Raw genomic sequence first — 27821 nt, forward strand, 5'->3', positions numbered from 1 at the left:
CAGCCCCGCCGTGGTGGTCTAGTGGCTAAGGTACTCGGCTCATGACTTGCAGGTCGCGGGATCGAATCCCGGCTGCATTTTCGATTGAGTCGTAAATGCTGTAGGCCCGTGTGCTCAGATTTGGGTGCACGTTAAAGCACCCCAGGTGGTCAAAATTTCTGGAGCGCTCCACTGCGGCGTCTCTAATAATCATGTGGTAGTTTCGGGACGTTAAACCTCACATATCAATCAACACATGCAAACGGATGTAACATCATCATCAACCTGACTACGCCCTTTGCAGGGCAAAAGCATTGCCCATGTTTCACCAATCAACCCGGTCTTGTGCTTTCTGCAGCAGCGTTATATTTCCTAACTTTTAAAAGGGAAGCATTTCTTAGTGAACTTCGGTGACTTTGAGCGTATCTATCTATCTATCCATCAAGCCGCTTACGTTTGGGTGCTCTCGTGGTCACCCCATCCACTTGGCGTGAACCCAAACTAGCATGGGAGGGTAAGATGGTTTCACGAATATAACGCGCTTGTCAAGACGTGAATAATCTCACAATCTCGTCGCGTACGTCGTCAAACACTTCCCGCCAGACAGTGGCACGTACCCACGGGCGGGTGTGTGCCGCTTGCATGCGGGTATGTGCCACAGGTGATTGACACTTACCCCCGTATTCAGGAACGACCCTTCACTCAACGCTCCACCTCCACTTGAGAAAGCTGATGGGAGCGCCATCCCTTGGCAGGGCAAGTCACTGTATATCAGTAATAATTTGCTGCTATTCTTGAGTAGCGCAGCGCCATTTTCAGCCGAGCAGTGGCGCAGTGCTCAACTCTGTCAAGTGAATGGTGAAAGTCGAGTCGAGGAGCGCTCGTGAATACGGGGGTTAGTATCTACCAAGGAACGACGAGAACACACATGGGCAGTTTTAACGCGTTTTAACATAGATATCGTCAACCCAACGAAAGCATAGAATAAATGTCAATGTTAAGAAAAATCGGACATAGGCAGCGTTAATGCCCCAATGAATGCAAATAATAAATTTCAAGGTCCCAGCAGGAATCGAACCCAAGCATTCTGCGTGGCAGTCAAGCATTCTACCACAGAGCTACGCTAGGTCTCGGAACTACTTTTCAAATATAGACGCAAATATTCGTGAAACGTCTATAGTGGTTGCAGCGCTACCTACCCAATTTTATAAACATTGCATATAAACTCCTTTGATACAGCTGTCACCAACGTTCTAGAAACGTTGGCTGTCACGTCGGGTTAACGTCAATTATGGCTAGTTGCCATGCGCTGGAGTTGATTTGTGTAACAGTGTCCAGGGCGAGCATCTTCGCGAGCATCAGCGCTTCGTATCAGCTTCTGGTGTTTCTAATACGCATGTTCCAGTTGGCATCGTTGCGCAAGTGCGACCATCTGGTTATATAAGCATTTGTAATAACACTTGTACTTATATTTAGCATCATTTCATGATGTGTCGCTCAATAAAAAAATGCAACGTGGCAACCTTCCCTCCGCATGCTTCGCATAACGTCGATTCCCAGGTACATGGGATCTGCCGATTTTTTAGATCTGCCCGCACCTAATATTCTGTCTCCCCCTCGCGCATTTGCTCTTGGAATCGCAATAAAACGAATGCTACGGAGGCACGATTTTAAACTTCATTACAGAATACAATTTCAACACAAACGCAGAAAACACACAAATGGGGCATAGGTTAAATTTCTCTAAACGAGCGTGATGCTCATGTTTAGGTGTAAGAACCTATATACAACCTTGTTATATTTGAGACGTCGCCAGTAGTAAAACATGCTGACGTGCATACAGTTTCGAATTGTTTACCGTGATCAGTGCCGTAGCCAGGGGGTAACACACAGGGCCCATCATGGCCACCCCAAAGAGGTTTAACCACCTTGGGCCGCCCCTCTTTCTTGATTTTTTTTTTTTTTGGGGGGGGGGGGGCATGGCATACATAGCGAGAAATAACCGTTTGGGGAAGTGCTCTCACACCCAACTTTCAAATCAAGAAAGTGCCCCCCTACCCTAAAAAAATTCCGCCTGTGCCCCCGACAATGATCATAAAACAAAACGACAAAATTTGAGAAATGCCTTTGAGAAACTTCCTTTGCACTGCCCCTTTGTAACCTATGCGAAATTTAGATTTTAAAAGGGAATATGGACTACAAAAAAAAAAGGGGGGGGGGTATCGCAGCTGTTGTTGTTGTTGTTGTTGTTGTTGTTGTTGGTGGTGGTGGTGGTGGTGGTGGTGGTGGTTGTGGTGGTGGTGGTGGTGGTGGTGGTGGTGGTGGTGGTGTTGTTCTACCCCTACAAACATGGCCGCTATTGTTATCGAACTTTACGTCAAACTTTAAACACCATAAAACTTGAGCGTTTAAATATTATTTCAACAAGCTTTCAGGAAATCTGTGTGACATTTAAAAGCAGAAAAAAGCGCTACATATATACTTTGTATAATAATTTTTTTGCCACTGCGCTTACTTTGCATGCAAAACCACAACGAGCCAAAGCAAGTCAAGCCTAATGTTGCGTCGTCGTTACCTTTGCAATTGTCCGTCGCCGCGAAGCTAACGAAGTGTTTGTCGTCACTTTATCCACCCTTATGACCATTGCTGGCGCTCTGTGATAAAATAAAGAACTTCACTAAAGCGTGTGCTTGTAGTTCGCCAATGTTGTGAAAGCCAGCTGCAAAGCAAAGCAATGAATGGAAGACTGGACGGATGTCTAATCGTTAGCTGCTGTGATGACAGCACGGATGGTCTTGTAAAAGGTTAGTTTTGCCAGTAGTTTTCGTGGGCAATTGTCAGTGGGCCTCTGAGATAGTGCTGGAATGCATGTCTAATGTTCTACTTCCTCGGTTTCAGAAATCGTCGACTCTCCATCGGTTTCACCTGTCGATGTTTCTGAGGGCGTCAAAGCTTTCCCATGGGCAGTTGAAACCAAGTACTACACTGCAACCATCTACCTCCACACAACGTCAGCGTCCGTAGTTGACTACGACGACAGTGCCGAAAACATTCATGGTCTTATAGTACTTTTCAACCCAAACCAGGTGGGCGTCTTCGCATTTAGCTTGGCCGCAGACTGACTCCACTATTTGTAATTCGGCCGGCAAGCTTGTAGTTCGGCGTACTGCGTTAAGATAGTGCTCATAGAAAGTAGTATTGGCGCGTTTTTGTAGAAACTACCGTAGAAAATATAAGAACCGGCAGATTTTCACTCGCAAATGGCAAAACAAGTGACGGCGCGTTGCGAAAATTGCCAGAGCACCCAACAGTAGATGCGAATGGGAAGCTCAACCCCGTATTAGGTTGCGGCGCAGCAAAGCGTGTCCGAACGCTGCCAGGATTTAAATAAAGGGGGGGGGGGGAGTGAAGGGGGTGTTTAATTACGCAGAGTGCTTAGTTACAGCTGCAAAAAGTAGAGTACTTAATTACAGCAGCATCATTTTTTTTAATTAACACAACCGCACTGGCGCACATATGTGGCTTGCAACATACATATTGGCCTACAACCACACCGGCTTCCATATGTTGGTGGGTACTTAGCTAAACTCTGCACACCTTCGAATGAGACCTACAAAGACAAAAGTGCTTGCACAAGGCATTCAAAGGGTCAGTTTAACACAAACTCATTGTATTTGCTCGTTGCTGCTCATTTGGCTTCTGTGAATGTAAAATATAGATGCATGAGGTAAGGGAGTCTAACGCAATTTTTTTGCAAGGTAGTGTGGTCTGCTTTGTATTTTTCTTTTGTGCTTTAGTATGCACTCATGAGTCACATTAATTGCTCATTGAAAGGACGCTAAAGAGCAAAACGATTTCTTGCGTATTTGTAAAGTACTGTTCCATTATCCCGAAAACGCCACTCTTGCCACGACAGGATGCTTGGTAAGCGAGAAAGCGCACGAAGCTACCTTCAGATTTCTGCAATAAGCACCGTGATATCACAAATTTCAAAGGTGTCTACTGGGTCTCACATAGCTTCTAATCAATAAGATTGAAGCACATTGGCATCTGTAGGTGCCATAGGCCTAGCATACAATGTTTCTGAAAAATGCATCTAGCCAATGACACAAAAATACGAAGAATACATTTTGAAATATTCCACGTCACGCATGTATATTTTGATGCGAAATTCAGAAAGGATACGTCAACCTTGATTTTCTCTGCTAATAACGAACTAACGGTAGTGAAACATATGGCATTAGAGTTCTCAGAGTGCAAGTTATTGATATAAACCTAGCCGTTGTTACTGTTTAGTGTCCCTTTAACATCGTGAAGGTTGATAATCTGTCCCATATCAGACAGGGAACATTTTTCAACTTGGAGCTAAACAAGAACAACTAAATATCGAGATTGAGTGAGAGCTTTGTGCTTGGGTGTTGTAAGATGGTGTATATGAGTATTTTAGTGTTATTTACAAAACCTGCAACCTCGTATAAAGGCCCACTTTGTTTCTGCACCTTCTGTATGGTTTGGTTACTTGTTTTAGCAAGACTGTTGTGGTACCTGTGCGACCCTGCTTTCGTTTTGAAGTAGCTGCATAATATATTTGTGGCGGCAATTGCAGTAGCCGAGTTCCATTCAGTTGCGAATATATGGTGCGATTACTTCTTGTTGCAAAACTATGGTAGCCTATATGTACAGCGCTGTCTAGGTGTGCTTATTTCCATATAGTGGCCTACGCTTTTTCTGCACTGTCTCTATGTTATGGGTACTTGTTGTGGCAGCTGTACTATCATGTTTTCTCATCATGCTGCCTAGTTTGGCAACTGCAGGTGTTTTATACGGTTTTATAGGTAAATTAAATGAAACCCTTTATTTGGCTTGGGCAGACATCTTGTTTTATGTCACACTGCAGGTCGCGGGATCGAATCCTGGCTGCCGCAGCTGCATTTTTGATGGAGGCAAAAACGCTGTAGGCTCTTGTGCTCAGATTTGGGTGCATGTTAAAGAACCTCAGGAGGTCCTAACTTCCAGAGCCCTCCACTATGACGTCCCTCATAATCATATGGTGGTTTTGGGACGTTAAACCTCACATATCAATCATGTTTTATGTCACACTATTGAACACACGTACTCACATACTTCTCTCTAGGAATATAACCGGGTAATGCGTACACATTGAAACATTACAAATGCTGTATGTGTTAGCATACTGATGACTAGAACAAGCACTACTGGTTCCCCTTGTGTGCCATGGAGGTTGATACTTTTATAGCTAAATATGATGTAAGCTTTATGAAGAGGGTGTAGCGATGCACCTGTGCATCATTTCTTATTATGTGTATTGTTCATAATGGTGGTATGTTTCACAAAAGAATGCAGAAACACTTTTAGACAGCAAGAAAGGTGAATAATTGTACCAGAAAAATCAACTTTTTTTTTGTGACTTAGAAAGACACCTTGGAGCAGGCAGACAAGTGGATAGACAAATGTCGTTGTGACGTTGTGCTTCTGGTTTGTGGCCGCTGCCCATCTGCTGCAGAACCTCAAGGCAAGCAGTGATAACAGCTTTGATTGTGATTCTCTTTAATTTATAGACGTTTGTTTCATTGTAATGGACATCAATATATCAAAACTAATATTTATTTTCTAACCCAACATGTGAGGTTATGCATTTTGAATGCTTTTCATGCTAGCGAAATTTCTTTCGGTAGTCATAATGCTGTTTCATGTTAACTGTATAATCTATTTTGCTGGTATAGTGAAGTAGAATATTTGAGTATGCTATAGTACCGGCATCAAATTTTTCAAAGCATTGCAGCATGCTTTAATGAACTATATTGTTTTAAATCTCGGACAGCTTAAACTGATGGGAAGCGATCTTTTATTTTGAGATATACGAATCTATTTCAGGGCTCTCAAGACAGCAAGTGTTGGAGTGGTGTGTGGAACGGAGCTGTGAGTTGATTGAAACTCAGCCAAATGATGAGGGCGATGAGGAAGGTAACTCAGGTTTTGAAATATACTTAAATGTACTGACACAGAATTTTGAAAGAGAGAAGTATTGCAATATATTGTGTGGGTGCACTTACATAATGTACAAAATATCATATATATGTGGTTAATATTAGTTCCCACACACATTAACCGCATAGGTGTGGGAACTCTTATGTAGTCAATAATGTATCGATTTCCAAGACTCTAACAGATCTTCACAGGATTTTATGTATTTTGCCACTCGTGTTTCATCAGCTATAAAAAAACTAGCTTTTGAACATGTCTGAACCTCCCTCACATATTGTTACGGGGTTGTGACGCTGACGAAGGAAGAGGTGGCTTGTGTAAAGTGAATCTGTTTATTTGGCCTTACCTGTAGCCGGTAAATGGATGGTCAGATTACAGCGATGCACACTGGCACTGATAGTGGGGAACCGAGCGTCGGCCGTCAATCAAATGAGAAGTGGTGAAGTGCTTCTGCACTTATACATGTCCCGTCGAATATTCCGGCCTTATAACTAGTCTTCGCGCAAGCTCTGCGATAATCTCGAATGCTCGGGTCTTGCGTCCAATCTTGACAGAACGACCTACAACAATCGCGAACCTTCTCGAACAATGAGGCGAAGTTTGCGGGGAACATTCCTGACAGGCTTTGTGGGCGAAAATCGAATGAAACAAGAATTAAAATTAAAAAATGCACATTGCAATATTGTTCATTTGAAGGTGTGTTCACATGTTTGCCTCACTTATTGGCATACTTTCAGCTCTCCCGATTTCCGACCCGTCTTCTCGATTATATGATCGCAGCCATTAATTTTTTAATGAGCTGCCTCAACCAAATTTTGAAGGAAAGAAAACGTGCCACAGTACTGATATAATTGCAAATAATCATAAGACCTGTTGATCGGATGTGCGACTCTCGGATCTTACCAAATCGTCCAAGTGGTGGCATGGCTCAACGTAGCTGTGTGACAAAATCAGGTCCTACAAAGGTATAGACGTCAACGAATCTAACAAAAAAATACTGTTCTCCAAACCGCAGCAACTGAAGAATGATTGAGGATTTTTCGCAGAAATTACATCCGTTTGTTCATCCGCCATTAATTTTCGCCACGGTGTCGTGCCCCTGAAAAACTACAGTTCTTTAGCAAGACTACTAAGAGAGCATGGATCCAGCATTTCAGCCGCCGCGAAAGACACTTCCCATCAGTGTATGGTCCTCTGACAGCAGAAGAATTATTTCAAGCTGAGCATTATTGGTTGCATATAATGCAGGAAGACTCGTTCCCAATCAAGATCCAAGCGCTGCAGAAAGGTCTGCCGTTATCTTCATCATCCCCTGTACTTCGTTTGTGCCCATTTATGGATAAGGACGGCCTCCTTCACGTCAGTGGGTGACTCCAAGAGCTTCACTCTGAACAAGACATTCGTCACGCCATCTTACTATCAAGTGACCATAAGCTCACAGCTTGCTTGTTTCCGCAGCACATATGCGTACAATCCACAGTGGTGCTGAAGCAACCCTCAGTGAGCTTCGAGAGTGTTTCTGGTTATTGAGAGAGCGTCAAACCGTGAAGAGGATCATTTTTCAATGTAGAATGTGCAAACGCTGGAAAATTACAGTGGAGGCAGCACCCATGGCCCAACTTCCTCGTGAAAGAATAGCGGAAATCAGCCCCTTCACGGTCGTTGGGCTCGATTACTGCTCACTGCTGTACGGGAAGTCGGCAAGCGGTCCAACAAAGAGTTTACTTTGGTTTTCGTGTGCCGCCACACGTGCCATTTACCTTGAGCTAAAATCAGACATGACCATCACTACAACTTTGCTCGCTTTTGGTCCTTTCCTCGCACGCCACAGTGTACCCTCAGTTGTGTACTCTGACAACGCCCAGAGTTTCGGAGTTGTGCTAGATGGTTTGCATCTGCGCTAACTGCGCTTGGCGAGTACCCCGCGGAGATCAAAATACAATGGAAGTTCATCGCAGAACGCGCTCCGTGGTGGGGTGGATGGTAAGAGCGCCTTATTCGTACCACAAAAAACGCGCTCAAGAAGTCACTCTGACACAGTAGCCTTAAAATGGAAGGCCTCACAACAGTGCTGTGTGAGGTTGAAGCTGCGATCAACAGCAGACCGCTCACCTATCTTGGAAGTGAGCCTAACGAGCTATAACCATTAACTCCATTGTATTTCTGGCTGGGTAAACACAGCATATCATTGCCACAACAGGTCTGCCCATCAGAGCCTCACGTATCTGTCGATCTGCAACGAAAGGCTCGTCATCGCCAGCTTCTAACAGCGGAACTTTAGAAGAGATAGAAACAAGCGTACCTGCTATTGCTGGGGTCGGCACACAATTGCTCGACATGCCCAACAACAAAGCTCCGAGTTGGTGATGTAGTGCTCTTGCAAGAAGATACGGCACCAGTGACGTAGTGGAAACTGGGCAGAGTGCTTAAGGTATTGCCAAAGAGAGATAACATTGTGCACGCCTGCTGCATCCGTCTCGCCAACGGTTCAGTTGTGAATCGCCATGTGCAAAAGATTTGCTTGCTCGAAGCCTCTGATTCACCTTGGCCTGCCCCGGATGATGTTGAAAAATGAAACGGTATGGAGCAACTAGAACGTGCGGCGCCAGGAGGGAAGAGGAGAAAGCCGAGAACACAGAGCACGCGAGGGCAGCAGAACAGATAGTTCGCCATGACCGCAGAATAAAGTGGCATTCTCTCTTACGGTTTGGGAGCCACTCATTTCGTAACAAGACCATCACTATGGTGGCCCGTTGTGCTCGCAATAACTATGCAGCGCACAAGCCCTGCTGGTGCTACTGCACTACAGTTTTGATCTGCGAGTGCCTTGTGCTCACGTGTAGTACTGAATCCGGTTGAGTAATGGATATCAGCATAACTTAGGAAGCGCATTTTGAAGCAGTTTCAATTATCTAAGCACCAAGCAATGTCTTTCAAGGTGTTTAGTTTGCAAGGCACGTGGAAGCAAGGATGCATTGGCCAGCACGCTGGTAAATCGGAAACTGACGATATCGACTGGTAGGTACTGCAAACAGTGTGTTTGGTGCGAGGCAAGCGATCCACTGAAGTTCGTAGCGTTTGAAATAGCAACAACTTTACTATGCTGTGAGCCACCACATACGAACTTTTCTTTTCTGCAATTTCACTTCAAAGGATTGAAAAAATATTCTAGAAATGTTGGAGTAACTGTTTGGAGTGACTATATCAGATTACATTGATACTGTTGACCAATCACAGGGTTCACTAGAAACAATTTTTTTCTGCCTCCTCCCCCTGCCACGGTGTGCCCCAATATTTCAGTACTCACTAAGTTGGCAAAAGTGCATTTCCACTTTGTTAAATTTTTACACTAATATAATGCTTTCATGCCACAAAATTGACCACAGTTTCAGAAACATTTTTTACAGCGAAAACTGTTATGAAATCAAAACTCGGGTCATGCGTGGCGCTGTGGTTGTCCGCTGTCCCCGCCGGTGTCTGTAACTACTTCCGCACAAAATTGGAAAAATAAAACCTAGTACCAATGACACAGTGGGGCTCGAACTTGGGTTCGTTGGGTGCCAGCCCAGTATTCTACCACTGAGCCACACCGATGCTTGGGACTTGTTGGCAAACTTGCCTTGGGCAGGCTTGATGTCGGGAAAGCAATTGCGTTTTAAAACAGTAAAAGAACAACTAGTCGTTGCACAATGCGAATAGCGTAATGAGTGGTTCGTCCAATGTTCCAACCCATTACAAAAGCTTGTTTTTGTTCAGCTATTAACTGTGGCGCATACCTACTTCAGGTGTAATTCCTCGTCGCGTCAGCCGCTGCATGTACAATTGGCACAAAATTCCTTGCAAGTGTTTAGCAGATACCACGCTTCTCAGAAAAATGACGAAAAAGAGCACAGCAAATGTCGGCCTACTACCCTAAAATTTTTATTATTAATACCGTAGTGGGTATCTACCAAATGTGCTTGCAGCAGTTACCCAATGTGTGTTTGTTTAAAAAAGGCTCTGAAAGGTTGTTCTGCTAGCTTTCGCTGTGACTGTGCTGGGACTTCCGTGCAAGCCTGGCGTTTTTTTTTTTTTTTGCTAATATTCTCTTTTGTAAACAATTTGTAGTTTTGCTCTGCATGTAGTTTTGTTAAACAAGAACAATAAGAATATTTTTCGTCCCAATCGCAGATGCAACAGGGGTCAGAAGGATTGTTGAAGCGCTCCATGCACATCCATGGCCTCAGCTTGAAATGAAAGGCAAGGAGAACCATGTGTAATTGTCTTTTGCGTGCTGGTGGCATCTGCTGTAGCACGCAACACTGCAGCACTCTTGAAGTTGCACCCCACAGCATGTTCCTTAAAGTGTAACTGTACCATATTGTGATTTCTTTTGCAGCAAAACTTTTGATTTATCCTAAAGTTTTAAGTTTACATATAACTTTTGTAATGTGTTGTATACTAGTAAATGCAGGAAGATTGTATCTACATGAAACTTGTTGTGCTCTAACATTTGCATGCATGTGCTACAGTGTTGGTAAAATGTGTTGGTAAAGACCGTGTTTGTAAAGACCGACGAGGTGAAGCCATGCATGGGAACTCTAAAAATACTCATTTAGTTATAATACTTTTTCCTATTCGTTCTTCCCACGCGTAATTCGAGAATGGAACAAACTGAATCTAGTCATTACACAGCAGCCAACATTAGAGAACTTTACGAAACTAATTGAAGGCACTGATCTATTCTAACCTAGTTAGCATGTACAGTGATCACCTGTTTTTCTTCACGCAGTCCTTCCTGTTTCCGATTGCCATACTAAAACACTTGTCTGCACATATTTATTGTTTAATACGGTTTCTTGGTAACAATACTCAATCTGTGTTTTCTTCTTTCTGTGCTTCGTTTTTTCTCGACTCCTGTTTTTTGTTGGTGTACCACTGGTGTACTTCGTACTTGGTTATCGTTCAAATAACAATGTATGATTGTTGTATGTTCAGTGATTATGTGTTCTTTATTATTCTGCTTTTTCGTGATTCAAACGTCAAAAGTTGTGACAGTGATGCTCACCACTGTAATAATCTCCATGTGGGGATTGACAGTATTCTGTAAATAAAAAAAATAAATTGAAACATTGCATATAAAAGAAAGAGCCAACAAATTTGAAGATAAGCACACTTATGCTTATTTGGTTTGATGACAAAGTGTCGGCTTGACCTCTCGTTCCTCGTGTTCCCAGTCTGTCGCTATCTTGCTGCACTCACAACATCGAACTAGATTGCTTGAACAAGAGTCATTACTTTTTTAAAAGTTATAGGCTCCATCATTTCATTACTTGTTAGAATATTGATGAAGGTCACCAGAGAGTTCGTTGGGGTGTTTGTTCCCATTGGCTTTAGATTATAACTAATAATTGTTTATCTGCTGTTTGGGTTTGTAACTTTTTTGTGCTCCTCAGAGAAAATTCTTCTGCGTGATTTTTTCTTGTTGCCTTGTTGCTTAGTGACTTACCTTACTGCTCAGGTGAAGTTCCAGGACCAAGCAGAGCAGGGAACCAGCATACGAGATTACCTTCAGGGGACAGTGGAGAAGGTGTGTCTTTTTCTTTATGGAAATACAGACACAATATTTTGAAGGTGTTATAACTAAGCATATTGGTGTGGATATACATACAAAATATGAATGGGTAATATAGCTTACAACAAATTTGAAATCGGCATTGAAGAAAGTGCCGCCTACCTGCATGCACAACAGAGTATGTTGCCACACTTACATCAACTTGGTTTTAGTGCAAACGTCGACGAACCAGCTGCGTCACGAGCTCGTGTTGGCAGCCATGCTTCTTGTGTGCCCTCTCTGTTTTCACACGTGTGCAATACCACGCATGGTTAGTGTGTCACTGTCTCATGTGCTCACTTGGACAGCCGTGTTTACCAATGAACTCTACTATGTCCTGCCTCTCTCTGCACTCTCTGAAACTGAAACTGGGTGCTATAAAAATTTGTCCTCATAATTACTCATTGCACACTCGAGCAAACAAGGTTTCGAGCCATTATGAGTGGGTCGTTAGCTACTTTTGTAGCTGAAAAAAACTAGACAAACTTTTTGTGTCAGTGTTCCTCAAATTCTTTAGAAACATTTGTCCATAAATCTGACTAAGAAATTTTTCATTGCAGCCAGCACAGATCTCAAACTGTTTTCCGAAGCCATGGCATCAGACGGCGATGATGTGAGCTTTGAGGAGCTGTTCGCCAAATTTAAGGATATGAAAGGTACAGTAACTTTTCGTCAATCTGTGCAAGTATGAATATGAGCCATTGTGCCATTGAGAGAGGTTGCCTTGCAATTTTAATTTTTAATTGCTTGTGCCACATTTGCTATTAGAAAGTCAGTGTCTCAGCACATCTTGAGGAAATAAGCAAGAGTACACACACAAGGTGCAGCGCTCTAGATTCGAGAAAAGCATTACTGTCAGTAGTTAACAAAGATAATTTTTCTTCTGTATGACACACTGTTGTTTAACACGTCGAGGAGCGTCTGGTGTTGCTGCAAAGCAAAACTGAACCAGGAATCTTGATAACAATGTTGTGTACATCATAACAGGAACTATCTCAGTGGTTTGAATTATCAAATCTGGAAGTTCTGGTTGCTGCCTGTGTTTTCTACTTCTCAATCCCTCTTTTAGAGTGTATAGTATGTGCGAGAGGGGGGTTACTGAGGTCCCGACCGTAATCCAGCGGGTTCTCCCATAATCCGACCGCCATTTCCAATCAGCTAATCCCCTCCGCTGCAAAATTTCTGGGTCAGCCCCTGTCGCAGTACCATGCACACGACTTAAACCATAGTGTAAACACAAAATAATGCTATCAAGCCAAAATAGCACGAGCGCTTCAGGAATCACATACACTTCCATCAACATACCAATCGTTAACATTTGCTGACCGTAATATTGCTGGGAAAAAAAGCAGTATATGATTGGATATAGTATCTATGAAAAGTGTTGGCTAGTAGCTTAAGCTTTACTTGGACTGTCCAAAAAGATTAGCCACAAAAACTCAGTAACACACCCTGTGAGTGTCTTGCTTACCTCAGCATTCCTCAGTAAGATTTCATGTTAGACAGCTGCATTAGCATTGTTGCTTTCTTGTGCAGTCACTTAAACGAAAGAGCAAGAAAACTGTAATGTCATGATATGTCAGCTGAAGCATGTTGCATTGAAGTCTAATTTCATCAAGCTCAACAGCCCAAACCAACATTAAAAACTGTAGCTGCTGCATTTGTGCCTTGTGAAGTGTCAATTTGCAATATCTAAGCAGCACAGTGTCGATTCCACGCCTGTTAATTCTATGTTTCGTGCATAAAAAAAGACGCTGTTAGTGAGCTTTTCATTATGGAAACCATTTTCTTCCCCACAGTCCAAGCTGACAAGCTTTCGGGGGAGGAGCGGAAGAAGTTTGCAGAGAAAGTAAGACTTAGTTGCTTTTGTACAGCTCATTTTTTCCTCTCAGTAATCGTGCTTATAGTGCTTGTTAAAATGTTCTACCTCCCATTAAAGAAGCAGCAGCCCTTGCAGATAGACTTTCCTTACAAGGTTGTCTGTGAAGTGGCCCATTGCAGTTGCCATCTCGCATGACTGCTTGAAGTAAACTTCTCAAGCGACCTTGAATTAGCGGTAGCCCAGCACTGTACAAAAGCTTGCTTAAATGTCTTCACAAACTGGTCTTGTAGCCAGCTTGATAGAGCATAGTTTTGATAAAGTAGGATAGAGCAGGTTTACTGCTCCCACTTTAGTGGCTCTGTGGTTGGACATGTATTCATATCCGATTGCTTTAATGTCACCTTAGTGCTGAGTAGCCTTGCACAATGCCTGAATAGCCTCCATTACCACCAATGCATGTAGATACCCGTGTTTTGCAGCAACCTATCTCAGACTAAATGCCAGTATTTATTAACCATTTAACGGCAGTAGCTATGCTGGTGTACTCAACTTGTTTATGCTAGTTGTGTCAACTTATGGTGTAAAAATAAGCAGTATACATTGCTCGTTGGATGGATTGAATCTTCTCCATAGTCAGTATCTCTCGACTTAAACATCAGCATGCTGCGTACCGCTGTAATCGATCACTTTGGTAAAGGTACTGAGGTGTTCGACGTGCTGCGCTTCAGGACCAAGGTAAAAAGTACTAGTAGTACTTTTCTTTTTTCCAAACATGTGCAACCAAAAGCTACTTGTGCACACATTTGGTGCTTATGATTTCATTTTTTCGTGACCAAATAGACTGTGACTGACCGCAAAAAAATAAAATATTTGATTACACATTATGATTAACTACAATATAATGACTTAAAAATCGCTCAAAACCACACATCGCTTCATTTTATTTCTCGTAATGTAATACTGAGTGCCTTGAAATTATGCTATGTGAACTTGACACATTTATAGACAGTGAATCATAATTCGCACCTGAAGAAGATACAACAGTTCCTGCAATAAAAGAATTGAATATTATGGAGACATTTACTAAAATGGAATATGCTTATGCAAGTAGTCTCTTATTGGCATGCAAAATTGATACAGTTTGTCATAATAGTGTCAACACTACTTACACTTAATAGAAATTTTAAGACGTAATAAAGAACAGCCAGCAAAAATTCCGTGCTGCATAAATGATAGACTATTTTTTCAGTGCTTATAAAGTTGCCTGCAAACTTCAGGCACCTTCAAAAGGATATGGCAGATTGTTGAAAAAAGTTCTCACTATCTAGCAATGAGAGCATTCATCGTGGTAACTACATATACTTTCATTCGGTTCTTTATCCAAAATAAGTGTAGTAAATACGGTAATATCATAGCAAGTGACAATCATTCCTTTGATATGTCTATAGTATTACATATGCGGGCCCGAACAACACGAAACAAAACTTTTGGTAAATTTAATATGCCAGCGACAAGAAATTGGTGTTTACAGATTAGATAGTTGAATTCATTGGTATAAAATTGTGAAACAGATAATTTTATCTAAAATGATGTATTTATTTTTAAATGTGTAAATATTTGATTTCATGCAAAATATTATTCTCAGGAACTGCCTGCCATATTTATATGCTTTCTTGCATGTTGATGTCTGTTTTCGTGTAACTTGGCACTGTGACTTGCCTATTACACATTTGTATATATTTTTACATATTTGTAAGCGGCCCCACAACTAGTAGCCTTTGGCTAAGCGGCCATACTGTGTTCACTCGTGTCTTGAATTTACCTACCTATGGAAATAAACTTCAAACTTTTAAATCGCAGGTTGCCATCCAGTTCTGGAGAGCATTTGGCGGTGAAGAAGATGAAGTATGTGGCCTCAGCTCTGAAGATGAAGCAGAGAAGTAGCAAGCTAGCGATGTATATAAATATGCAAAGCTTAGAGGAAAAAATAAGCATTTTTCTTGTGTGTGAACTGGTAACTGGGCCAAGTTGGAACATGTTCATAATGTTCATGATGAGCAGTGCAACGACAGCAAACAGTTAACATGGGAATACACTTTTGTTTGGCATTTTGATGGGGTTTTTTTTTGTTGCTTGTTATAGCTCATTTATTTTTTTTGTAGTTGTGTATATCTATGTTAGACATGCTGTCAAAGTTTCAGTTAAAAGACAGCAGAACTTCGTATTTTTTTTTATCCTCTGTGTCTCAAGCATCCTTTATGTAAAGCTAGGCTTTTGTGATAAATTATTCAATGAGCCTGTATACTTGCCCTGGCCACTAAAATACAGCACTGTTGTGTGGCGCAGTTTGTATGATCCTTAAACTGAACTAAATTTCTGCTGCTGAGATATTCAGTCTAGTTGAAAGCTTGGGCACTCTAAGTGGGGAGTTCAACCTTGTTCTCAGGCAGAAATTAACTAAAAGAAATACTGAACATAATTAGTTTTTAAAAACTGCCACATTGAGCAATAAGCCATAAACTATATGAGGTGACATTTAACTCTCTGGAAACTGGCATGCCCATCATGCACCCTATCCGTGCTACCCATTGGCTTCACCAGCCAATAGCAGTGGTGGGATTGCCTTCCAGCATTTCGAAGCAGCCATTGGAGCGGGCGAAATCTGCTTTTGGGGCAGCTACCTATGTGTTTGGGGCACAAATGAGCCTTTTTACGATACACACAGAGAAAGAAAACTGCGGAAGCAACAAGCCTACAAAATAATCACAAATAAACAAAAAGCAGGTGTCTATACAGAAGCAGAGACATAAAACATTGAAGGATATTGAACAAACTAGCCGGCATGAAGTTCTAGTGGCGTGCACGTGAACTCACTGACATAGGCGTGCTTTTTTTGGGGGAGGGGGAGGTAGTGCTAGAGTTGCTGTACTATAAGCATATACACTAACTCTACGAGGTGCAAAGGTAACGCCATACATTGTCATGATAGGGAGGGGGCGCTGCGACTAACCTTCGCCCCCCTTCTCTGAAGAGGAACGCTTGTGTACACCACCCACGCACACGTTGAAAGCTTGTTACAGTAAAACATCGCTATTGAGCACTAAACGTAGTAGGCATTAATCACCATGCAAGTACCAATTCTTTACGTGCACCATCGCCGCTGAAGAAGGAAGAAATTCAGTGCTACAGCAAATAGTGCCTGAAGCATGGAGCTCCATGCTTCAGGCACTTCCTCCATGGCTTGAAGTGCCCACCAGAAAGCAATTTCTTCCTCTTCTCCAATTTTCAGAAATGATCGGCACTCTCGCGTGGCTGTCCGATGTCAAAAAAGCAGCCGAAAAAGTTCAGGCCATTATCACCCCTGATAAGGCTCAACGTTTGTCTGACGTCACACTATGCAACGAAGGTTATACTGTACGCTTATATTAGTCTCTCCCTAGCTGAAGCTTCTCCTGAAACGTTGTTTTTCCCGCAATGCATGTTAAAAAAAGTAGCCGAAAAAGTTGAGTCCCTTATCACGCAGTGGCGACATCAAGAAGGATTTCGAAACTACTGCGGAGTCCGGGATACGCAGCCGGCGCAGCGACTGGCATAGCGATGGAACGGACATAAGTGGCTGTCCGCTATAAATGTGTACCGCGGTCTGCTGCTAAGCGAAAACAGACACAGCTTTCTTGAGACGCGGTCAGCCGCAGGGGAGCCGATCGTCTACTGGTTAGTTGCGTGCAGCGCTTCGCCTACTTAGCGCAGTACATATATAGCTGTTCTGTGCTTGGCACACACACCGTGCCGAGCCGCTTGCGCCCTCTCCGCTTCTGATGGCGCACGGATGCGACGAGAAGGGTAAAGTGCGTTAACTCGATGGTGCGAGCTCTCTCTAAGCGATGCTCTAGTGGTCCCGGCAGCGCACGCAGGCGCTTTAGGGTTGTCGCCTTATAAAAGCGTACAGTATGATGCTTGCTGTCTCGGTGCCCGCTATCCACAACGCTACAGCGAGCATGTAGTGGCACGTTTTCGCACGCTTCGCACAGGCCATCTCTGAGGCCATGCACAGGCGACCCGCTTTCGCATGGATGACACGAGATGGTGCCACTGCAAATGTTCATACTAGAGTTCCTGGATATGCTTCCTACGGGAGCAACCTAAAGGTAGCATATACAGTATCTCTAGGCGACGCGCGCTCGTTGCGCCATCTGGCTGGTAACGCTGAAAACACGATAGTTCCCCCAAGGTGGCCATCGCCAGCGGTAAGTGGTCTATATAAATAGCTTGCTGTTCTGACGCTGAAGGAGCTGCTCCTTCGTGGCTCAGTGGCTAACGCCTCGCACTCGCATTTCTAAGGTCCAATATGATTCCGCGCGCTGAAGTCTTTTTTTCTGGATTACTTTTCTTGCATTTTCATATATACATACGTATACATATACGGTGAATGACGGTGACGCCAGCGGCAAAACCCAGCCGATAGTGTCCATATAATTGCTATCGCAATAAAATAAATTTTTGCAAAGCCAGAATTTCCCTGGTGTCTTCGAATGATAATGTTCCTGGAAGGTGATTTTATACCCACATTACGAAATACTTCAGCAATGTCTTGACAGAAAGTGTTCTCTTTTGTTTTCGTTTTATCTCTGGCACAGAGTACTCATATGGTTAAAACACATTTTCTACTGGCCAACGTTGACGCTTAGCTGAATGGTCAAAACTCGCTTTTGAACCGTTACGCCCCAGGTGTGAAACCCGACCCTACTAATGTATATTTCTTTTACTATTTTCTTACAAGTCTTATTACGTTTTTAAACCCCATGGTACACATATTCCCACTTCGAAATGATCTCCAAGATGTGCTAGTTGCTCATGCTGTAGACGGACAACTACGTAGTGACGCGACAAACCTTACTAGAATGTTCTCAAGGTAACGAATATGTGTGATAATGAACGCACTTAGACGCCAAAGGCATTTACTTTGATGAAGAAAACGATCTCAATTCCTTCTTTCCTTTTGTTTCTGATTTGGTGAGCCTGCTTCCCTTGCCCTCTTCCCCAGCACAGGGTATAGCCAGCCGGTTTAAGGACTGGCTAACCTCCCTGTTCCTCTTCTTCCCTTCCTTTTTCCCGGCTGAAGCTTCCCCTGACGCGCTGGCTTTCCTGCAATGTATGTCGAAAAGCAGTCGACAAATTTGAGGCCATTATCATCCCTGATAAGGCTGAACTTTTTGTAACATCACGCAGTGCAACCAAGGATATACTGTACGTTTATATAAGAGTCTCCCGAGCTGAAGCTTCCCTGACGCGTTGGCTTTTCTGCAAAGCATGTCAAAAAAGCAGCTGAAAAAGTTCAGGCCCTTATCACCCCCGATAAGGCTCAACTTTTGTCTGACTGTGCAACGAAGGATGTCTGTACGTTTATAGTCTCCCGAGCTGAGCTTCCCTGGTACGTTAACGCGGCTTTCCCGCGATGTATGTAAAAAAAAGCAGCGTAAAATCTTGAGGCCCTTATAACCGCTGATAAGGCTCAACGTTTGTCTGACGTCACACCGTCCAACAAATGATATACTGTATGTTTATATTAGAGCCTCCTGAGTAGAAGCTTCGCCTGGTGTGTTGGCTTTCTCGCAATGCATGTCAAAAATCAGCTGAAAAATTTGAGGCCCTTATCACCGCTGTTAAGGTTCAACTTTTGTCTGACGTCACACCGTGCAACAAATCATATACTATATGTTTATATTAGAGCCTCCCGAGTAGGAGCTTCCCCTGGTGCGTTGGCTTTTCCGCATGCATGTAAAAAAAGCAGCCGAAAAAATGAGGCCCTTATCACATCTGATGAGGCTCAGCTTTTGTCTGACGTCACATTGTGAAAACGAAAGATGTAGTGTACGTTTATAATAGTCTCGCGAGCGGAAGCTTCCCCTGATGCACTGGCTTTCCCACAATGGATGTAAAAAAAAGCAGCCGAAAATTTTGAGACCCTTATCACCCCTGATAATGGTAAACTTTTGTCTGACGTCACTCCATGCAACGAAAGATGTAGTGTTCTTTTATATTGGGAGCTGAAGCTTTGCCTGATGCACTGGCTTTCCCGCAATGCATGGCGAAAAACAGTCGAAAAAGCTGGGGCTCTTATCGCCCCTGATAAGGTTCAACTTTTGTCTGACGTCACACCGTCCAACGAATTATATACTATATGTTTATATTAGAGCCTCCCGAGTAGAAGCTTCTCCTGGTGCGTTGGCTTTCGCGCAATGCATGTCAAAAAAGAAAAAAAGAAAGGGAGCCGAAAATTTTGAGGCTCTTATCACCCATGATAAGGCTGAACTTCTTTCTGACGTCACACCTTGAAGCGGTGGACCTAATATTGCAACTTTTCGTTTCGCATATGTCGAAAACTGCTAGAAAAATCTGATGAAGCCAGACAAAAGTGGAGCCTTATCAGGGTTGATAAGGGCCTCAACTTTTTCGGCTGCTTTTTTTGACATGCATTGCGAGAAAGCCAGCGCATCAGGGGAAACTTCATTTCTGTAGGCTTTAATAGAAACGCACAGTATATCACTCGCCGCAAGTTGTGACGTCAGACAAAAGTTGAGCCTTATAGAGTGCAATAAGAGCCCCAACTTTTTCGACTGCTTTTCGGCATGCATTGCGGGAAAGCAAACGCACCAGAAGAAGCTTCAGCTCGGGATGTTCCATTATAAACGCACAGTATATTCTTCGTTGCAAGTTGTGACAGACAAAACTTCAGCCTTATCAAGGGTGATAATAGCACCAACTTTTTCGACTGCTTTTTGACATGAACTGCGGGAAAGCCAAAGCATCAGGGCAAGCTTCTGCTCGGGAGGCTCTTACGCGCACAGGAGGTCCGTCTTTGCACGGTGTGACGTCACACTAAAGTTGAGCCGCTATCACGGAGTTTCTTACAATAAATTTCACGCCTATTGATCACCTCCAGCCTGCAGTTTGTAGCCTTGGGACATCATATGCATATTTACCTGCACTCTATTACCCGTTTTCTTACTCGACTAATAAATATTTATTAATGACTCGATTTACTTACACTACTCGAAAAGGAGACTGTGAGCGGAGCTTCTATGTGCGTCGATGCCATAGAAGCCACCTACATGATCAAAGATGCCTGTCCATCCATCCATCTGTCTGTCACGTAATACAAATTGCACTGAAGAAACTTATATAGAGAACAAAATAAAAATTGTAGACTGCGTTGAGTTTCGAAACTGCTGGGTCACACTCCAGAGGCGAGTGCCCTAACCACTGGACTAAACGCCCAGGCATGCACATAATCACTATCTCTGAACCTTGTGAATGCGCCATAAAGAAATTCCCGTATAAAAAAAATTGCAAGGCTTCATTGAGTTTCAAACCTAAGGCTCCACGCTCCAAAGGCGAGTGTCTTACCTACTGGACTAAAAACCCAGGCTTGCAGGACGTGCATCTCTCAACGTTATTTCCGCACATAAGATTAATAGGCGTATAAAACAAAGGAAAACTTCAAGGCTGCGCTGAGTTTCGAACCCACTGTACCACACTCCAATGTCAAGTGTCTCAGCCACTGGGCTAAAAAAGCAGACTTGCAGGAGTTAGGCTGACTTTTTTTAGTGAATATATTTTACAGTGTGAGCCATTTTTCTGCCATGGATTTCATGTTCGGTAGGGCAGCCCAGTGACCGAAGTCCTTGTTTGATTAACCTCCCTGTCTCTCTCCTTCGTTTATCTATTTATATCCCACATTGGGAAAAGAATGCGGCTACGTAAACGAAATTGCTCTGGTTGAAGAAAAATTCGTCCTTGTCCGGGAACCAGGACGAATTTTCCTTCATAGAAGATCTTTGTTCCGAGAAATCATTGCGGATTTTCTCATGGGTTCATGCTAAGAATGTGTGGCTGTCATTTCTCTCTTAAAGTCATAAGCATTCGCTACCTTGCGGGATTCCGCAGAACTCACTCGCTGTAACAAGGCTCACCGATAACCAGACCGATTAAGAAAGTAGCACCTTTGGGTAGCTTCGCAGCACACTGTTCCTCGTGAACATTTTGCGATGAAGTTTCAAATGCCCAAGCCATCACTGAATGGAATGCTTCAAATCGGTGTCGTGTGTTACCCGTGTGATGAGCACCCAGAGTTAGGCTCATTAGAAACATCTTCCTTTTCTGTCACAGAATTGCTCGTCGTGGAGCTCGCGCAAACAAACAACCCTCCAATGGCACAAGGGTACAAGAATAACGACAACAGCAACAAACATGTCATAATCCTTCAAAAACATGTATTTTGAACAAGAGATGGGAATAACTTTGATACAATAGGCTATGGAACAATAACATCGTGACCTCATGTAATGGCCTTGGTCTTGACACAAATAATCGCACATTCGGTTAAGTTTACGAGCACACTTGTTGTGGGTTTTCCTCATATACACCATGGGCTATCATTGCGCTATTTCTTTTATTATAAAACCATCGACACGGACACCTTATGACGAACACAGAATCATCGCTCAGTTTAGTTGCCTGCATATCTCCATTCGCTTGTGGAGTTTATGACACGAACAAAGCCTTCACAATTATCGTTAAGTTCATCGTGATTAAAACACAACGTGATTTAAGCACACAGTTTAACTTACACAACGTGACTTGGAGTGTTGCCCAGTTTTAACTTTATTTACCTTTGCCGCAAGTATATCTATAGAGTGGTGTTTCGGTATATTCCGAGGTATCACAGCTCACATCCTGTCGCCAACACTGCTGCGACGACTAGACTTATCGAATATGACATGATGCATCTACAGAATCGTACCTCTATCACTTCCAACTGCGTGTCAGCCAAAGGCCGCATCAGATCACGTGCCTTCGAGGGCTCTAAGTATGGGCATCAGCTGACGCTTTGCAAAGGAGGCGACGCAGAAACGAGGTAGATCGGGCACTTCTTTTGCCTGTTTTACGAGTACTGTACCAGCAGCTTTTAACAACTTCCAGTACGATTTCAAGTGATCTCTACCACTGTGAGTACAGTGCTTCGTCACAGTGCTCCTTAGATAATCTCTTTCTGAGGCCTGCGATTCCAAATGTGTGCGTTTACGCATTGAGGGAACGCGCGGCAAGGGTATAGAGTTTATCTTCACGATGCTTGCGAAGCGGCTGCATGACGTGGTCCCACGTCAACCCGTGGACAGGAAAATAGTGGAGCACAACCGACATCGCTGTATAGAAGCAGAACTCGCTGTTAAAACGCAGGAAGCCTAAATAATAAAACCAGCACTCTACGACAAATACGCCAGGTGGTTTACCGCGAACCACGCTCGAAGAGATGGACGGTTGTTCCTTGAAACGTTTCCTGATGGGCTCGGTCTTTACCGAAGCGTGACTTGGAGTTCTGTGCGGTAGCGTACATGCAATTCAGAGTGAATACAGACCAGATGCAATGTCTTCGCATGAGTGTCCCTAAATAATCGACACGAGAAATGGTTCGACACGAGAAATGGTTTGCGAGAGGTACACGTAAACAGGAGTGCGAAGGGTGTCTCAAGGCAAGGGGCACGGCATGCCACTGAAGTCCACCGGTCCAACAAATCCTATGTCCGCTTCCAGCAAGCTCATGATGACCGCCATGGCCGCCTCGTCGTTTTCTTCCCTGTTGCCCTGACTTTCGGAAGTCAGGATGTCCCGACTCACGAAGCTGTTCACCAGGTCCAGATCTATAGGATGAAGAAGCAGAACGTAAAACTACAGGCAAGATCTCTTACTGGGGTAAAATACGCGAGTGTATCACAGTCTTATTTGAGTGAGAAATCGTTGATACACTTATTACACGTATTTGCTATTGCCTATTTTCTATTGCCTATATAAGTTTTAGAAGTATACGTGCTTTACTGTTCATTATTTATCATCTTGTGCGTGGCTCAGCATAGTCATCGTCACTTTTCAGCCATAACACTTGTTGAGCTATACTATACACATCATAACTGCATTCGCTACAAAGTTTCACTAGCATTCGCTACAAAGTTTCACTCTTTAGCGCTGAAGATGGGCACCGGTTTGCGCAGGAGATGGGCACCGGGACAGCCCCTGAGTGGTGAAGCCCGGGGGGGGGGGTGAAGACAGCGTCGGTCGTCAGGCATGACGGACGGCAGCTTTCGGCTACGCAATTCCAGGGTCGGGGAAAATATGCAAGGCGAAAAGCGGTATCAGCGTCAGGACAGAAGCAGCAAGAGCTGGCCGGTTAGCCGGGCGTCATCGCAGCAGCAACCATGCAGGCAGTCCTAGCTCGCGCCTCGCGCCAACGTGTTGATGTCGCTGTGGTAGTGGGCATTCCTCTTCACTACAGTGTATATATTTTCAACGCATTTCTTTCCACGGATAATGTTTTATCTACCCCCCCCCTTAACTGAATGCCTCCATGGGGATGTAAGTAATTTGTAAATAAACAAATCAATAAATAAAAGAAAATTGGCAGTTCCTGCGTACAGTGGAAATCGATGATATTCAAAGCACGAATGAGGAAGCTTTGATATGTCACTTTAAAATCAGCGCAAAGAGGCGGACGTAAATTATGCCGTACATTACTTCCATGTCATGATTATCATGTTTGGACGTTTCATTTACCTTCGTCGTCTATTCACGTCTCGTGATACCGAACTTGGTATATGTGGAGCTAGCGAAACTACTGCGAGAGCGTATGAGCATAGTATGTAGTCATGTTTTAGATGACACGCATGTCATGGTTATCATGTTAGGACGTGCCATTTACCTTCGTCGTCCATTCACGTCACGTAACACCAAATTTAGTACACATGAAGCTAGCGAAACGGGCGCGAGCGCATCATGAACATCATTTATTTATTTATTTATTTATTTATTTATTTATTTATTTATTTATTTATTTATTTATTTATTTATTTATTTATTTATTTATTTATTTATTAGAATACCCTCAGGGCCCGTAGGGCATTACAGAGGGGGTGGGTACAACATTTTATAACACACAAGAAAAAAAGACAAAAAAAGAAACAAGTGTCAGATGCGCAAATCACGAAGGCAACATAAGTAAACTAAAAATGTATAAGTAAGAATTCAAGCACATGCAAGACAAAGATAGATAATGGAAACTGCGTATAGTTACAAACATTGCTGAGAAATTGCAGTCTTGAATAACAAAGGGTCTGTTATTGTTACAACGGAAGAGGGAAGGTGGTTCCAATCGGCGGCTGTTTTCGGTAAGAAGGCTGCTGAAAAGAATTTGGTGCGGCAAAACGGAATGGCAACCTTATGCTGGTGATCAATGCGCGATGAGTGGTATGATGGTTGTGAAATGAGGTCTCGCTTCATTGATGGATTGTGAAAAAATATCTTATGAAAAAAAAATGCAGTCGCACCAGTTTCCTCCGGACAGTTAAATTGGGCAGGTCAAGGTTAGATTTCATTTCTGATATGCTAGCAGTACGGGAATAATTAGAACAAATGAACCGAGCTGAGCGGTTCTGAACAGATTCTAACGCGTTGATTAAATTTTGGTGCACGGGATCCCATATAGCGGACGCGTACTCAAGCTTTGGGCGAATTAGTGATCGGTATAGTAGAATTTTGAGGGACAGCGGAGCGCGAGAAAAGTTGCGGCGTAAGTATCCTAGCGTTCGGTTAGCGTTATTACAGATGTAGGTAACATGCGTGTGCCAAGATAGATTGTTGGTAATGTAAACGCCGAGGTACTTATATGAAGAGACATGCTGGAGGGGAACTGCGTTAATTCTGTAGGTACAGGGGGGAGAAATAGATCGCCGGGTTATTGACATGCATTTAGATTTGTTAGAGTTGAGAGTCATAAGCCATTTATTGCACCAGGTTGAGACAGTGTCAAGGTCTGACTGTAGAAATTGGTTATCTGATTCATTGTTTATTTCGTGGTAAATTACACAATCATCTGCAAATAGCCTTATAGTGGAGTTAATGCTGTCGGGGAGATCATATATATATATATAAGGAAAAGTAAAGAGCCTAATACGGAACCTTGGGGTACGCCGGATGTTACTTTAGAAAGAGGTGAGTTATAGTCATTAGTTGTTACAAACTGAGTGCGATTAGTCAGAAAGCATTCAATCCATTTAAGAATGTTCGGGTCAATGTTTAAGGCACTAATTTTCAGGAGGAGTAATTGGTGAGGTACTTTATCGAAAGCTTTTTGAAAGTCAAGAAAAATGCAATGCACAAGTGAGCCGCGATCTAAAGCCGTCATGACAGCACAAGCCGATGCATGTGCTGTCATGCATCGTATATGACACGCATCTCATGATTATCATGTTTGCACCAGTCGTATACCTTCGGCATCCATTCACGTCCCGTAATACCAAATTTAGTATACGTGACGCTAGCGAAACGGTCCCGAGCGCATCTTGAGCGTGGCATGTAGTCATGTTCTTACACACGCATCTCACGATTATCATGTTTCCACTAGACATATGCCTTCGTCATCCATTCATGTCCCGTAATACCAAATTTGGTATATGTGAAGCTAGAGAAACGACTGCGAGCGAACGATGAGAGTGGCGTGTAGTCATGACTTACATGACATGCATATCATGACATCCACGTTAGGGCCTGTCACTTATGTTCGCCATGCAGTCATGTCATACCATACCATTTTTACAACATGTCATGGGAGCGAAACCACCGCAAGAGCAGCAAGACCATGACATGTAAATCACGACATGCATGTCATTATTTTTATGTTATGATTAGTCACTTATGCTCGTCATACAGTCATGTTATGCAATACCAATTTCGGTATACATCCCAATATCTAGATGGCCAGGGTAGACAAAAGTCGTAGGCGGCTAGACGGACGGGCGGATGGATGGATAGAGATAGATAGATAGATAGATAGATAGATAGATAGATAGATAGATAGATAGATAGATATATAGATAGATAGATAGATAGATAGATAGATAGATAGATAGATAGATAGATAGATAGATAGATAGATAGATATATAGATAGATAGATAGATAGATAGATAGATAGATAGATAGATAGATAGATAGATAGATAGATAGATAGATAGATAGATAGATAGATAGATAGATAGATAGATAGATAGATAGATAGATAGATAGATAGATACGCTTATAAGTTCGCTAAGAAATGTTTTGCATATAAAAGTTAATGAAAGAGATAGTATTTTCTGCAACCAATTCTGGAGTTAATCTTCGTCAGGAAGAGTGTTCGCATTAATGCGAGGGTGATGTTATCTACTGGAAAGATTGAGTGGCACTCACTTTTTTTCTATGAAAAGAAATTTCCCGTCGGCCGCGTGCCTAGAGATCAACGGTACCACCTGGGCATCGAATGCGGTCCTTGTCGTGGGGCTACTGGCATGATCTCCGTGCACCCTGTCCACAGTCACTAAGCAGCTCAGGTTGCGCCTGGGAAACAACGTGCACAGTTTATTTCATGACGCCCCGAATAAGAGACCCCTGAGGTGTCAACGTAGCTTATATATCACACAGGAAGAGCTCGCGCACAGAAGGTTCAAAGGAAATTGAAGTACTGAGATATAGTTACACGTTAACAAACCATCGCGCGAGAAATGTTATGCAGTGCAGACCCCACTTTCGCCCACTACCCGCAAACTGTGCCTTGTAAATTGCAGATTCAGAACTTAGAGGCAAATACAATAAGGTTGCTTAGTTCTGCACAGTGTAAATTTATTGTAAATTGAGTGGGAAACGCCGCAAGTAAACCTAATTTTATTTCTTCGACGCCGCAAAAAGCGACATAAGCAGGTACAGTCTGCGATAGTGACGCCATGGTATCCTCGACACTATGATGAACAAATTTGTTTCTCAAAGATGAACGGGTGGTTCGTTAGGAAATGTTCGTGAATAATTTCAACTTATCTGCCAAAGACTAGTCCAAGTGAAACTCGTAAGTACCGGTGAAGTATAATACGTGAAAAGAGACACTGAGGAGGAGAGATTACCGGCCAGATCTGCAACAACACCACCACAGTCACCATCAGCGCTTTTGGCTTATTCTAGTGCAAGTCTGGCGAATGCGATTTCCTTATTTTCCTTGCCCGATCTCTGAAAAATTATCCAGACAGGGCTATTATACGAACAGGCTCAGTTCAGTTCCACATGATGTCGTCTCTTTCTCGCTGCGTACTTCCCCAAAATACTTTTCCCAACTTTCTGGAGTGGGATGGGGGGACGTGGGTGACCCGAGCGATGTCATCCATATCTGCCATGCAACGATTTGTCACACGCTCTAAGCACTTTGTTATCAGCAAGCGCATAGAAAGCTACGCAGGAGGGAGAGAAGGGGTTGACAAGGAGACCAGAAGTTACGTCTGTTTGTCAGCGCACGCTATAACCTTGAGCAATAATACGAACAGACGTACGGGCTAATTTTGGTATTAAA

General features: G+C 43.1%; 1 protein-coding gene across 1 annotated transcript; it reads left to right on the forward strand.

Annotated features, from left to right (window-relative positions):
- Nucleotides 1–2572: 2572 nt before the first annotated feature.
- Nucleotides 2573–15745, forward strand: LOC142817395 (alpha- and gamma-adaptin-binding protein p34-like). The gene is made up of 9 exons (XM_075894415.1): nucleotides 2573–2783; nucleotides 2878–3065; nucleotides 5413–5512; nucleotides 5875–5964; nucleotides 10156–10224; nucleotides 11486–11554; nucleotides 12139–12234; nucleotides 13378–13427; nucleotides 15261–15745. Exons 1-9 carry the CDS (start codon nucleotides 2714–2716, stop codon nucleotides 15342–15344), a joined length of 816 nt encoding a protein of 271 aa, XP_075750530.1. The 5' UTR covers nucleotides 2573–2713; the 3' UTR covers nucleotides 15345–15745.
- The last annotated feature ends 12076 nt before the right edge of the window (nucleotides 15746–27821 follow it).

This window comes from Rhipicephalus microplus, chromosome 1, assembly GCF_043290135.1.
Source record: "Rhipicephalus microplus isolate Deutch F79 chromosome 1, USDA_Rmic, whole genome shotgun sequence".
NCBI classification, from domain to species: domain Eukaryota; kingdom Metazoa; phylum Arthropoda; class Arachnida; order Ixodida; family Ixodidae; genus Rhipicephalus; species Rhipicephalus microplus.